The sequence below is a fragment of the Hemitrygon akajei genome, chromosome 7 (genome assembly GCF_048418815.1).
Source record: "Hemitrygon akajei chromosome 7, sHemAka1.3, whole genome shotgun sequence".
Taxonomy (NCBI): domain Eukaryota; kingdom Metazoa; phylum Chordata; class Chondrichthyes; order Myliobatiformes; family Dasyatidae; genus Hemitrygon; species Hemitrygon akajei.
The window spans coordinates 115,380,377-115,395,890 of record NC_133130.1 but is presented as its reverse complement, the minus strand read 5'-3'; the positions used below and the strand labels follow the sequence as shown (position 1 = coordinate 115,395,890).

Sequence of the window (15,514 nt, the reverse complement as noted above, 5' to 3'; positions counted from 1 at the left end):
GTGCAGTGGACTGTTTAATTAGACTGTAGACCGTTTGTGCAGTGGAATGCTTGAGTCGGCTCTTTAGGCTGTCCAGTGGACTGTTTAATTAGACTGTAGACCGTTTGTGCAGTGGAATGCTTGAGTCGGCTCTTTAGGCTGTCCAGTGGACTGTTTAATTAGACTGTAGACCGTTTGTGCAGTGGACTGTTTAATTAGACTGTAGACCGTTTGTGCAGTGGAATGCTTGAGTCGGCTCTTTAGGCTGTCCAGTGGACTGTTTAATTAGACTGTAGACCGTTTGTGCAGTGGAATGCTTGAGTCGGCTCTTTAGGCTGTCCAGTGGACTGTTTAATTAGACTGTAGACCGTTTGTGCAGTGGACTGTTTAATTAGACTGTAGACCGTTTGTGCAGTGGAATGCTTGAGTCGGCTCTTTAGGCTGTCCAGTGGACTGTTTCATTAGACTGTAGACCGTTTGTGCAGTGGAATGCTTGAGTCGGCTCTTTAGGCTGTCCAGTGGACTGTTTCATTAGACTGTAGACCGTTTGTGCAGTGGACTGTTTAATTAGTCTGTAGACCGTTTGTGCAGTGGAATGCTTGAGTCGGCTCTTTAGACTGTCCAGTGGACTGTTTCATTAGACTGTAGACCGTTTGTGCAGTGGACTGTTTAATTAGACTGTAGACCGTTTGTGCAGTGGAATGCTTGAGTCGGCTCTTTAGGCTGTCCAGTGGACTGTTTCATTAGACTGTAGACCGTTTGTGCAGTGGACTGTTTAATTAGACTGTAGACCGTTTGTGCAGTGGAATGCTTGAGTCGGCTCTTTAGGCTGTCCAGTGGACTGTTTAATTAGACTGTAGACCGTTTGTGCAGTGGACTGTTTAATTAGACTGTAGACCGTTTGTGCAGTGGAATGTTTAATTAGACTGTAGACCGTTTGTGCAGTGGAATGCTTGAGTCGGCTCTTTAGACTGTCCAGTGGACTGTTTCATTAGACTCTGGATAGTTTGTGCAGTGGACTGTTTAATTAGACTGTAGACCGTTTGTGCAGTGGAATGCTTGAGTCGGCTCTTTAGACTGTCCAGTGGACTGTTTAATTAGACTGTAGACCGTTTGTGCAGTGGAATGCTTGAGTCGGCTCTTTAGACTGTCCAGTGGAATGTTTAATTAGACTGTAGACCGTTTGTGCAGTGGACTGTTTAATTAGACTGTAGACCGTTTGTGCAGTGGAATGTTTAATTAGACTGTAGACCGTTTGTGCAGTGGACTGTTTAATTAGACTGTAGACCGTTTGTGCAGTGGAATGTTTCATTAGACTGTAGACCGTTTGTGCAGTGGAATGCTTGAGTCGGCTCTTTAGGCTGTCCAGTGGACTGTTTCATTAGACTGTAGACCGTTTGTGCAGTGGAATGTTTCATTAGACTGTAGACCGTTTGTGCAGTGGAATGTTTAATTAGACTGTAGACCGTTTGTGCAGTGGAATGCTTGAGTCGGCTCTTTAGGCTGTCCAGTGGACTGTTTCATTAGACTGTAGACCGTTTGTGCAGTGGAATGTTTAATTAGACTGTAGACCGTTTGTGCAGTGGACTGTTTAATTAGACTGTAGACCGTTTGTGCAGTGGACTGTTTAATTAGACTGTAGACCGTTTGTGCAGTGGACTGTTTAATTAGACTGTAGACCGTTTGTGCAGTGGACTGTTTAATTAGACTGTAGACCGTTTGTGCAGTGGAATGCTTGAGTCGGCTCTTTAGGCTGTCCAGTGGACTGTTTAATTAGACTGTAGACCGTTTGTGCAGTGGACTGTTTAATTAGACTGTAGACCGTTTGTGCAGTGGAATGCTTGAGTCGGCTCTTTAGGCTGTCCAGTGGACTGTTTCATTAGACTGTAGACCGTTTGTGCAGTGGACTGTTTAATTAGACTGTAGACCGTTTGTGCAGTGGAATGCTTGAGTCGGCTCTTTAGGCTGTCCAGTGGACTGTTTCATTAGACTGTAGACCGTTTGTGCAGTGGACTGTTTAATTAGACTGTAGACCGTTTGTGCAGTGGAATGCTTGAGTCGGCTCTTTAGGCTGTCCAGTGGACTGTTTCATTAGACTGTAGACCGTTTGTGCAGTGGATTGTTTAATTAGACTGTAGACCGTTTGTGCAGTGGACTGTTTAATTAGACTGTAGACCGTTTGTGCAGTGGACTGTTTAATTAGACTGTAGACCGTTTGTGCAGTGGACTGTTTAATTAGACTGTAGACCGTTTGTGCAGTGGAATGCTTGAGTCGGCTCTTTAGGCTGTCCAGTGGACTGTTTCATTAGACTGTAGACCGTTTGTGCAGTGGACTGTTTAATTAGACTGTAGACCGTTTGTGCAGTGGAATGCTTGAGTCGGCTCTTTAGGCTGTCCAGTGGACTGTTTAATTAGACTGTAGACCGTTTGTGCAGTGGACTGTTTAATTAGACTGTAGACCGTTTGTGCAGTGGAATGCTTGAGTCGGCTCTTTAGGCTGTCCAGTGGACTGTTTAATTAGACTGTAGACCGTTTGTGCAGTGGAATGTTTAATTAGACTGTAGACCGTTTGTGCAGTGGACTGTTTAATTAGACTGTAGACCGTTTGTGCAGTGGAATGCTTGAGTCGGCTCTTTAGGCTGTCCAGTGGACTGTTTCATTAGACTGTAGACCGTTTGTGCAGTGGAATGCTTGAGTCGGCTCTTTAGACTGTCCAGTGGACTGTTTCATTAGACTGTAGACCGTTTGTGCAGTGGACTGTTTAATTAGACTCTTTTTGTTGAATAAAAGTCGTCTGCTATAAGATCAACTCTTTCTGGATGGAGGGTGCTATAGTGATCCTGTCTTTTGTTCACAGATATGGATGGATTGGGAAGCAGTGCTGTGGGTGGGCAGATGGTCAGCATCGCCTCAGGACAGTCTCCACTGGCTCAGGAAAGGAACACCCCCGATTCGGTAACTGCAGGTAAAACCTCGTTGTTCTGGATCTAGCCTGACTTCATCCAGCAGCCTCAGGACCTTGCCAGATTGTCTGTCAGTCCAGGCGTTTCTAACTGTGAGCTGCCACTTACTGCAAACTTGACAGAGAACTTCACTCACCAGAGACCATAAGACACTGGAGCAATAATAATAGACCATTTGGTCCATTGAGTCATGGCTGAATTATTTTGCTTCCTGACTGCATTCTCCTGCCTTAACTCTGTAACCTTTGAACCCCTTACTAGTCAAGAAGCTCTCAATTTCTGCTCTAAATATCCTTTCAATGTTCAGTAGGTTTCGATGAGATCCCCTCGTCCTTCTAAACTCCAATGGATACAAGCCCAGAGCCAGCAAACACTCCTCACATGTTAACCCTTTTGTTTCCAAGATCATTCTTGTGAATCTCCTCTGAATCCCCTACAATGCCAGCACATCTTTTTTACCAAAGCAGCTCACAATACTCCAAATGTGGTCTGACTAATTTTTCTTTCCTCTCAATTCCCTCCAGCCTCACCTTCCTCCATCTCTCCTTCCCCATCTTCCTTTTCCTTCTCCCCACTATCCCTCTCTTCCATTCTCCTTCCCGTCTCTGCCTCCCTCTTTCCCTCTTCCTCTCTTTTATTCTCCCTTTCTCTCACTCACTTTCTCCCCTCTTCCATCTCCCATATCCTCCCCTCAACCCCCTCTCCAAACTCTCCTATACCCCCTCCCTGTGCCCAAGTGTGTAAATGAGGTGATGGAGTCAGACACCTCAGCTCCCTCTGCCACAAGCTGGAGTTTCTGGCGGCCAAACATTTTAATCCCCATTTCCATTCTAGTTCCAGATTGTCAATCCGCGGACTCCTCTTGTGCCCTCAGGGTGGAGGAGCAACTCCTTATATTCCTTGTGGGTAGCCTCCAACCTGATGGCAGGAACATCGATTTCTCCTTCCAGTGAACAAATTTCCCTGTTTACTCTTTTCCACAGATGCTGCCTGACCCGCTGAGTTCCTCCCGCATCTTGAGCGTGTTCTTTATTACGGAGTGTAGCCTGGCTGTACAACGAGGCACAGAACGTGCTACTCCCCTCACCCACATTGAGCTGACTGACCAAACGGTGCAAGGGTGGACAGTTGCAGTAGCCTTTGGCCAGCAAATTTTGCCTGTTTAGTTGATCTGTCAGTGTAATAAATCACCACGGGGAAATATGTGTCCAGTATTTTAAAAGTGGATTGATGTCCAAGACAACTTCCTCTGGTTTCTTCCCATATTCCAAAGACGTACGGGTTAGGGTCACTGAGTTGTGGGCATGCTATGTTGACACCTATGGTGATACCTGCGGGCTACCCAGCACAACTCTCATCGAAGATTCAAAGTGTGTATACAGAATACACCTCTGAGATTCGTCCTCCCACAAGCTGCCACGGAAGAAAGAAACAGCGTGGAACCCGTTCAAGAAAGTTGCATAAAGGGCATAGAGCAAGCGAATGAAGTGTAGAACATCAAGCATCAAACCAGGAGTCCAGTAGTATTCAGTTCAGTGTCATGTCGCGAGCCGGCTGCGGGGCAGACCGTTCTTGGCTGAAGCGCCGGAGACCGCATCAATCACCCTGATCACAGAGCTCAAAAACAGCCAAAAGGAGAGTAACCAGAACCCAGGGGGACACAGGCAACTCATCTCAGTGATGTACGCGGGACTAATAAAGTGAATCCTTCTCACTGGATCGCTTGTCCACATGTCTCACCCAGTCAGTTGTTTCTACTGGCTATCCTAGAGGTTGTGTTCTGTACACCGTGAGCAGAAACAGCCGATGTTTGTACATTTAAAGTGATCCAAATGTCAGCAGGTGCAGACATCTCACAGTGATAAACAGCCTTTTGTGTCCTTATGCCTGTGGGAAAACAGGCTGAGCAAAAGTACAGCTGTACAGTAGGAGAGTGAACTTCACTAGTCACAGCTGTTGGATCTCCATTCAGTTTCTGATCCATAAGGGTTCTTCCAGGAGTCAAATATGGTAGTCCAAGATCTCAGTTTATTTTAGAGTACAAACTAACGTACAAATACGAAGGAAACTAAATAAAGAGCTGAGAAACGATGCTAAGAGGTGTAAGTCAAAGGAATAGAAGATGGTGCTCTGAAAAATCCTTCACATTTATTGGTAGGATAAGAGAAATCCTTTAGATAGGAATGAATGAATTACTAAGCTACGTAATTAAAACAATTACATCACATGGGTAATGTGCTGATACTTAGCTAATGAAAACTGTTATGTAACTGCTACACCGCTCTCTCCCAGTGGGTGTGAAAAATACAAAAAGTACAACACTTATAAAAAGTATGATTTAAAAAGACAGTGGTTTCCGGCACAAGCCATTGCCTACTGCTCAAAGATCATACACCTGCCCAGTGAGCGGTGGAGACTTTGCTATCATAGACGGGAATGAAAGACCTTTATTCAAAACGTCTCCGGTCTCAGCATCTCAAGAACGGTGAGGTAAAATTCAAGAACTAGACTGGTAACACCAGTCAGAGATGTAAGGTGTTTGCATTCAGGATGTGGGCCCTGGATCCAAGAAAGGATGTGTGTGGGCATTGGAAAGGATCCAGGGGCGGTTCTCCAGAATGAAAGGGGTAAGGTATGGAGAGCACTTGAGCCTGTACTTGCCGGGAGAATTGGGGGGGTGGGGGAATGTCATTGAAACGTATCGACCATCGAAAGGTGTAGACAGAGAGGATGTGGAGATGATGTTCCCTATAGTAGGGATCAGATGTTACAGCAGAGGAACGAATATTTAGAACAGTGATGATGAGGAATTTCTTTAGCCGGAGGGTGATGAACCTGTGGAATTCATTGCCACAGATAGTTGGGGGGGGGGGGGGGGGTCAAGTCTCTAAAGTGGAGGTTGATATGTTGTTGATTAGCAAGGATGTCAAAGGTCATAGGGAGAAGGTAGGAGAGTGAAGTTGAGAGGGAAATGGATTCACCATGATGGAATGACAGAGCAGACTCGATGGGCCAAATGGCCTGATTCTGCTCCTTTGTCATATGGTCAGCCCACTAAATCTGTGCTGACCATCAACAAACCACTTCCACTGATCTTCTACTAAGCACAATTAGATGAATAAAGGAGCATGAAGAGCAGCAGTGACTGGCACTTCGCTAAGACCCCTTTCTGGTTCACGCTCCCCTTCTGGTCTTGATGTCCCATCAGACCAACAGCTCAGCTCTTGGTTCGGATGCCATCGCGGTTACTGCAACGTTCAGGGCACCAGAGTTTGGAGCTCATTCCGGTATCCTCAGTAAGGAAGTTTTACGTTCCTCATGAGTGTGCGACTTTCCTCCGGGTGCTCTGGTTTCCTCACACAGTCCAAAGACGTACCGGTTAGTTGATCATTGGAAATGGTCCTGTGATTAGGCCAGGGTTGGATCGGTGGGTTGCTGGTTGGCCAAAAAGACCTGTTCTGCACTGTGTCTCTACATAAGTAAATAAACTGCCCAAACTGTAATGACTCGTGGGGATTTGGGTCACAGACACTAAGTGCCAGCCAAGCCGACAGCTGGCATATTCCGCGAATGAAAGATCAGGGAAAGAAGAGGTTTTGGGAAGGAGTACGAGGGAAGGGAAAGACAGGAGCTGCTGGAAAGTCGATCCAGAGCCAAGCTGCTGAAGGAACTCGGGAATGGTCAGAGTGAGAATCAGGTTTACTATCGCATGCCGGGACATTTGGCGTTTTGAGGCAGGTGACAGACAGACATTCAGGGAGACTGCCTGACAGTCTGATAAAACCGTTCGGAAATCTGGCGGTGGAGGGGAAGACGCTATCCGTAAAACATTGAGTGTGTGCCTTCTGGCTCCTGCCCCTCCTCTTTGATGATCGTAGTTGCTTCTGGTCGGGACATTGCATCAGGAGTCAGAAAGTGGACTTTCTCTCTGCCTCCACGGACGTGCAAAGGGGAAGCTGACTTGAAGCTGGACTGTGGCAGAGTGTCCTTTCATCTTGTTGCTATATTGTGCGATTTTTATCAGGGTGGAATGGGTCTGTGGCTTGAAGTTAGCGCACAGCACAGCATCAGATTGAACTGAACTGAGCTAAACGGAATAGGCCTGGACTCTTTCAGTAACTTTGTAGGTTAGGTGCTGTTAGATATTCTGTGTTTTTGTTGTTTGCGCGGTTAGTTTTTTTTTTGCGCAGGGGAGGTTGATGTTTTTCTTGGAGCAGGTTCCATGGTTTTTTCTTTGTGGCTGTCTGTGTGGGAAGACGAATCTCAGGGTTGTATACTGCATGCATACTTTGATAATAAATGCACACTGAATCTTTACCGAGACGCCACCAGCACCCTCTGACACTGTTTAATTCCTCCTGCCAGGTTCTTGTTTTGCCCGGTTCATCCTGATGGGCTGCTGGAAGAACCTGATCGACACGCTGTCCACCCCGCTTACAGGCCGGGTGGCGGGCAGCTCCAAGGGGCTGGCCTTCATCCTGGGCACGGAGGGCATTAAGGAGCAAAACCGGAAGGAGCGCGACGCAATTTGCATGAGCCTGGACGGCCTGCGGAAAGCCGCCCGCCTCAGCTGTGCCCTGGGTAGGTGGATCTGACCCCTCTCCCTGTGGGTGAGGGAGCTGCTGTGTTCAGGAACAGGCTGTTTGGCCCCCCATCTCTGTTCTGACCATGATGCCAGTCTAAAGTGACTTCACAGAATCATGAGGGGCATGGATGAGGTGGGTGGGCATAATCTTTTCCCCAGGAAGCGGAGCCAAAACTAAAGGGCAGACACATGAGATAAGAGGGGAGGAATTTAAAATAGACACGAGAGGTAACTTATTTACACAGAGCATGCAGTCAGTACAGGAATGGTTGCCAGAGGCAGATAAAAAAGCAACATTCAAGAGACATTTGAATAGGTACCTACACAGACTCTCACTTGTGAAACACTGGTGGATCCACACACTCCTACACAGACTCACACTTGTGAAACACTGGTGGATCCACACAGTCCTACACAGACTCTCACTTGTGAAACACTGGTGGATCCACACAGTCCTACACAGACTCACACTTGTGAAACACTGGTGGATCCACACACTCCTACACAGACTCACACTTGTGAAACACTGGTGGATCCACACAGTCCTACACAGACTCACACTTGTGAAACACTGGTGGATCCACACAGTCCTACACAGACTCACACTTGTGAAACACTGGTGGATCCACACAGTCCTACACAGACTCACACTTGTGAAACACTGGTGGATCCACACACTCCTACACAGACTCACACTTGTGAAACACTGGTGGATCCACACAGTCCTACACAGACTCTCACTTGTGAAACACTGGTGGATCCACACAGTCCTACACAGACTCTCACTTGTGAAACACTGGTGGATCCACACAGTCCTACACAGACTCACACTTGTGAAACACTGGTGGATCCACACAGTCCTACACAGACTCTCACTTGTGAAACACTGGTGGATCCACACAGTCCTACACAGACTCACACTTGTGAAACACTGGTGGATCCACACAGTCCTACACAGACTCACACTTGTGAAACACTGGTGGATCCACACAGTCCTACACAGACTCTCACTTGTGAAACACTGGTGGATCCACACACTCCTACACAGACTCTCACTTGTGAAACACGGGTAGATCCACACACTCCTACACAGACTCTCACTTGTGAAACACTGGTGGATCCACACACTCCTACACAGACTCTCACTTGTGAAACACTGGTGGATCCACACACTCCTACACAGACTCTCACTTGTGAAACACTGGTGGATCCACACAGTCCTACACAGACTCACACTTGTGAAACACTGGTGGATCCACACAGTCCTACACAGACTCTCACTTGTGAAACACTGGTGGATCCACACACTCCTACACAGACTCTCACTTGTGAAACACGGGTAGATCCACACACTCCTACACAGACTCTCACTTGTGAAACACTGGTGGATCCACACAGTCCTACACAGACTCACACTTGTGAAACACGGGTAGATCCACACACTCCTACACAGACTCACACTTGTGAAACACTGGTGGATCCACACAGTCCTACACAGACTCTCACTTGTGAAACACTGGTGGATCCACACACTCCTACACAGACTCACACTTGTGAAACACTGGTGGATCCACACAGTCCTACACAGACTCTCACTTGTGAAACACTGGTGGATCCACACAGTCCTACACAGACTCACACTTGTGAAACACGGGTAGATCCACACACTCCTACACAGACTCTCACTTGTGAAACACTGGTGGATCCACACAGTCCTACACAGACACACTTGTGAAACACGGGTAGATCCACACACTCCTACACAGACTCACACTTGTGAAACACTGGTGGATCCACACAGTCCTACACAGACTCACACTTGTGAAACACTGGTGGATCCACACAGTCCTACACAGACTCACACTTGTGAAACACTGGTGGATCCACACAGTCCTACACAGACTCTCACTTGTGAAACACGGGTAGATCCACACACTCCTACACAGACTCTCACTTGTGAAACACGGGTGGATCCACACACTCCTACACAGACTCTCACTTGTGAAACACTGGTGGATCCACACACTCCTACACAGACTCTCACTTGTCAAACACGGGTGGATCCACACACTCCTACACAGACTCTCACTTGTGAAACACTGGTGGATCCACACAGTCCTACACAGACTCACACTTGTGAAACACTGGTGGATCCACACAGTCCTACACAGACTCTCACTTGTGAAACACAGGTAGATCCACACACTCCTACACAGACTCACACTTGTGAAACACTGGTGGATCCACACAGTCCTACACAGACTCACACTTGTGAAACACTGGTGGATCCACACAGTCCTACACAGACTCTCACTTGTGAAACACAGGTAGATCCACACACTCCTACACAGACTCTCACTTGTGAAACACAGGTAGATCCACACACTCCTACACAGACTCACACTTGTGAAACACAGGTAGATCCACACACTCCTACACAGACTCTCACTTGTGAAACACGGGTAGATCCACACACTCCTACACAGACTCACACTTGTGAAACACTGGTGGATCCACACAGTCCTACACAGACTCACACTTGTGAAACACTGGTGGATCCACATAGTCCTACACAGACTCACACTTGTGAAACACTGGTGGATCCACACAGTCCTACACAGACTCTCACTTGTGAAACACGGGTAGATCCACACACTCCTACACAGACTCTCACTTGTGAAACACGGGTGGATCCACACACTCCTACACAGACTCTCACTTGTGAAACACTGGTGGATCCACACACTCCTACACAGACTCTCACTTGTCAAACACGGGTGGATCCACACACTCCTACACAGACTCTCACTTGTGAAACACTGGTGGATCCACACAGTCCTACACAGACTCACACTTGTGAAACACTGGTGGATCCACACAGTCCTACACAGACTCTCACTTGTGAAACACAGGTAGATCCACACACTCCTACACAGACTCACACTTGTGAAACACTGGTGGATCCACACAGTCCTACACAGACTCACACTTGTGAAACACTGGTGGATCCACACAGTCCTACACAGACTCACACTTGTGAAACACTGGTGGATCCACACAGTCCTACACAGACTCACACTTGTGAAACACTGGTGGATCCACACACTCCTACACAGACTCACACTTGTGAAACACTGGTGGATCCACACAGTCCTACACAGACTCTCACTTGTGAAACACAGGTAGATCCACACACTCCTACACAGACTCTCACTTGTGAAACACAGGTAGATCCACACACTCCTACACAGACTCACACTTGTGAAACACAGGTAGATCCACACACTCCTACGCAGACTCTCACTTGTGAAACACGGGTAGATCCACACACTCCTACACAGACTCTCACTTGTGAAACACGGGTAGATCCACACACTCCTACACAGACTCTCACTTGTGAAACACTGGTGGATCCACACAGTCCTACACAGACTCTCACTTGTGAAACACTGGTGAATCCACATACTCCTACACAGACTCTCACTTGTGAAACACGGGTAGATCCACACACTCCTACACAGACTCTCACTTGTGAAACACGGGTAGATCCACACACTCCTACACAGACTCACACTTGTGAAACACTGGTGGATCCACACACTCCTACACAGACTCTCACTTGTGAAACACGGGTAGATCCACACACTCCTACACAGACTCTCACTTGTGAAACACAGGTAGATCCACACACTCCTACACAGACTCTCACTTGTGAAACACGGGTAGATCCACACACTCCTACACAGACTCACACTTGTGAAACACTGGTGGATCCACACACTCCTACACAGACTCTCACTTGTGAAACACGGGTAGATCCACACACTCCTACACAGACTCTCACTTGTGAAACACGGGTAGATCCACACACTCCTACACAGACTCTCACTTGTGAAACACGGGTAGATCCACACACTCCTACACAGACTCACACTTGTGAAACACGGGTGGATCATCACACACTCCTACACAGACTCTCACTTGTGAAACACTGGTGGATCCACACAGTCCTACACAGACTCTCACTTGTGAAACACTGGTGGATCCACACACTCCTACACAGACTCTCACTTGTGAAACACGGGTAGATCCACACACTCCTACACAGACTCTCACTTGTGAAACGCAGGTGGGTGCACACGCAGTCCTACACAGACTCAAACTTGGATGTAAACACTTCAAAGCAATCACCCCAGGCACTCCTGGTTGCGTTGTAGATCCAATTTCAGTTGTATTACTAATGAGCTTCTTTTTCCAGGCGTGGCTGCCAATTGTGCTTCAGCCCTGGCGCAGATGTCAGCGGCATCGTGTGTGCAGGATGAGAAGGAGGAGAAGGAAACCCCTGAGACCACAGACCCTATAGCACAAGGTACTGTGAACTCGTGCACTACAGGGGTCGGGGACGTCCCTGTAACCTTCAGTGGGAAATGTTGTGAGTAGATTTCCCGATCTGCCTCGTCATGGACCACGGAGTTGATCTGTATACCTGCTCTGGATCGTCTCTGTAACTGCACTCTGCATTCCTTCACTGCTTTTTCTTCAGACTGCCTCGACATCCTGACGTTCAGAGTCGTCCGCCCGGATGGCGTGCACGTCAAGCCTTTCTCTGTATCGCCGTGCATGTGACAATACAGGAACAGGGCATTTAGTTCCCAGAGTAACACAGGCAGAAAGGCGCTGCTTCCTGACCCGTGCTGAACTCGTCGACTTCATCCACTTTGCCTCCAACTTCCCCCCTGCCCTCAAGTTCACCTGGTCCATTTCTGACTCCTCCCTCCCCTTTCTCGATCTCACTGCCTTTATCTCTGGAGACAGTTTATCCATCGATGTCTATTATAAACCCATGAACTCTCACAGCTACCTGGACTACACCTTGTCCCAACCTACTACTTGTGAAAACGCCATCCCTTTTTCTCAATACCTCCGTCTCTGCCACGTCTGCTCTCAGGATGAGGCTTTTCATTCTAGAACAAAGGAAATGTTCTCCTTTTTCAAAGAAAGGGGCTTCCCTTCCTCCACCATCAACACTGCCCTCAACTTCATCTCTTCCATTTCACGCACGTCTGCCCTCACTCCGTCCTCCCACCACCCTATCAGGGATAGGGTTCCTCTTGTCCTCACCTACCAGCCAACAAACCTCCTCGTCCAGCACACAATTCTCTGTAACTTCCCCTACCTCCAACGGGATCCCACCACCAAGCACATCTCTCCCCTTCACCCCTCTTTCTGCTTTCTGCAGGGATTGCTCCCTAAGTGACTCCTTTATCCATTTGTCCCTCCCCACTGATCTCCCTCCTGGCACTTACCCTTGCAAGCGGAACAAGTTCTACACCTGCCCCTACACCTCCTCCCTCACTACCATCCAGGGCCCAAAAGAATCCTTCCAGGTGAGGCGACACTTCACCTGTGAGTCTGTTGGGGTCATTTACTGTGTTCGGTGCTCCTGGTGTGGCCTCCTGTATATCAGTGAGACCCGATGTATATTGGGAGATCGCTCCGTCGAGCATCTGCCAGAACAAGCAGGATCTCCTGTGGCCACCCATTTTAATTCCACGTCCCATTCCCATTCCAATATGCCCATCCATGGCCTCCTCTACTGTCGTGACGAGGCCACACTCAGGTTGGAGGAGCAACACCTTGTATTCCGTTTGTGTAATCTCCAATCCGATGGCATGAACATTGATTTCTCAAACTTCCAGTAATGCCCCCCTTCATTTCCCAACCCCTTTCCCCTCTCTCACCTCATCTCACCAATCAACTTCCCAGCTCTTTACTTCATCCCTCCCCCTCCAGGTTTCACCTATCACCTTGTGTTCCTCCCTCCCCTTTTCCTGCCCCACCTTTTAAATCTACTCCTCAGCTTTATTTTCTCCAGTCCTGCCGAAGGGCTTCGCCCAGAAGTGACGACTGTACTCTTTTCCATAGATGCTGCCTGGCCTGCTGAGTTCCTCCAGCATTTTGCATCTGTTGCTTGAAAAGATGGAAGAACTCACCAGGTTAGGCAGCATCTGCGGAGAGCAATAAACAGTCAATGTTTCAGGCTCAAATCCTTCATCAGGTTGGGAAAGGAAGGGGTTAGAAGGCAGAATAAGGTGGTGGGGGGAAGGGGAGGAATATAGCTGGCAGGTGATAAGTGACACCAGTTGAGGTGATATATTTTTTGGGGGGGGGAATGAAGTAATAAGCTGGGAGGTGATAGGTGGAAGAGGTAAAGGACTGAAGAAGAAGGAACTTGATAGGAGAGTAGAGTGGACCATAGAGAAAGGGAAGGAGAGGGGAGGTGATGGCAGGTGAGAAGAGAAGAGGTAAGAGGGGAGCCAGAATGGGGAATGGGAAAAGAGAGACTTGTCAAGTTTGTGGATCTTGGATAGGAGGTGGAAACAAGGGAAAGGTTGGTGACAGGAGACAGAAGATCTCCAGAGTTGATGAGGGTGGTGATTTTCGTGATCAGTTTAATTGATGGTATACTCCTCTTCATAGAAGCTGCCTGACCTGCTGGGTCCTCCAGCATTTTGTTTGTGTTACTCTGGGTTTCCAGCGTCCACAGAATCTCCTGTGTTTATAATTAACTCCTTGAGCCTGCTCTGCCATTCACTGAGTCAAAGGCATGCTCCATATTTACTTTTATTCCTTAATTCCTTTCTTAACAAATATACACCACTCCGTGTTTTAAATTAACAATTGGCCTAGTATTGTTCTCTGCTTGTGAACTTGTATTGAGGTGCACCTAACTCGACCCCTGCAAGGCCTGGCTCCCTTGTCATAGACCCCCGACCAATGGAAATGACTCCTGCCCATCCACACCATTAGTTCCCCTTAAGCACGTTGACTGTGTTCCCCTGTAACGTTGAAGGTATTCCTTCCTATCCCTGTGACCTCTCCTCTGTAGCATTCAAGGTGAAGTTCAAAGTAGATTTATTGTCTAAGTGCCTTTATGTTACCCTGAGATTCATTTTCTTGTGGGCATTCACAAACAAATACAATGGAATCAATGAAAAACCACACACAAAGACTGACAAACAATCAATGCGCCAAGGAAGACAAACCGTGCGAATACAAGGAAAGCTAATAATAAAAATAATAAATGATATTGAAATCATGAGTTGAAGAGTCCTTGGAAGAGAGTCCATAGGTTGTGAAATGAGTTCAGTGTTGAGGTGGATGAGGTTATCCACACTGGTCCAGGAGCCTGATGGTTGAGGGGTAATAACTGTTCCTGGACCTGGTGGTGTGGGAGCTGAGGCTCACTGTGGTGAGTGAAGTTATCCACACTGGTTCAGGAGCCTGATGGTTGAGGGGTAATAACTGTTCCTGGACCTGGTGGTGTGGAACCTGTGGCTCATTGTGGTGAGTGAAGTTATCCACACTGGTCCAGGAGCCTGATGGTTGAGGGGTAATAACTGTTCCTGGACCTGGTGGTGTGGAACCTGTGGCTCATTGTGGTGAGTGAAGTTATCCACACTGGTCCAGGAGCCTGATGGTTGAGGGGTAATAACTGTTCCTGAACCTGGTGGTGTGGAACCTGTGGCTCATTGTGGTGAGTGAAGTTATCCACACTGGTCCAGGAGCCTGATGGTTGAGGGGTAATAACTGTTCCTGGACCTGGTGGTGTGGAACCTGTGGCTCATTGTGGTGAGTGAAGTTATCCACACTGGTCCAGGAGCCTGATGGTTGAGGGGTAATAACTGTTCCTGGACCTGGTGGTGTGGAACCTGTGGCTCATTGTGGTGAGTGAAGTTATCCACACTGGTCCAGGAGCCTGATGGTTGAGGGGTAATAACTGTTCCTGGACCTGGTGGTGTGGAACCTGTGGCTCATTGTGGTGAGTGAAGTTATCCACACTGGTCCAGGAGCCTGATGGTTGAGGGGTAATAACTGTTCCTGGACCTGGTGGTGTGGAACCTGTGGCTCATTGTGGTGAGTGAAGTTATCCACACTGGTCCAGGAGCCTGATGGTTGAGGGGTAATAACTGTTCCTGGACCTGGT

At 47.9% G+C, this 15,514-nt stretch overlaps 1 protein-coding gene across 1 annotated transcript in view; it reads left to right on the top strand.

Annotated features, from left to right (window-relative positions):
• Nucleotides 1-15,514, top strand: part of arfgef3 (ARFGEF family member 3) — a 443,098-nt gene that overhangs the window by 314,431 nt on the left and 113,153 nt on the right. Inside the window, 3 exon segments of the mRNA XM_073051808.1 lie at nucleotides 2,837-2,944; nucleotides 7,308-7,523; nucleotides 11,786-11,896. Of these exon segments, the coding sequence (XP_072907909.1) occupies nucleotides 2,837-2,944; nucleotides 7,308-7,523; nucleotides 11,786-11,896 (435 nt within the window).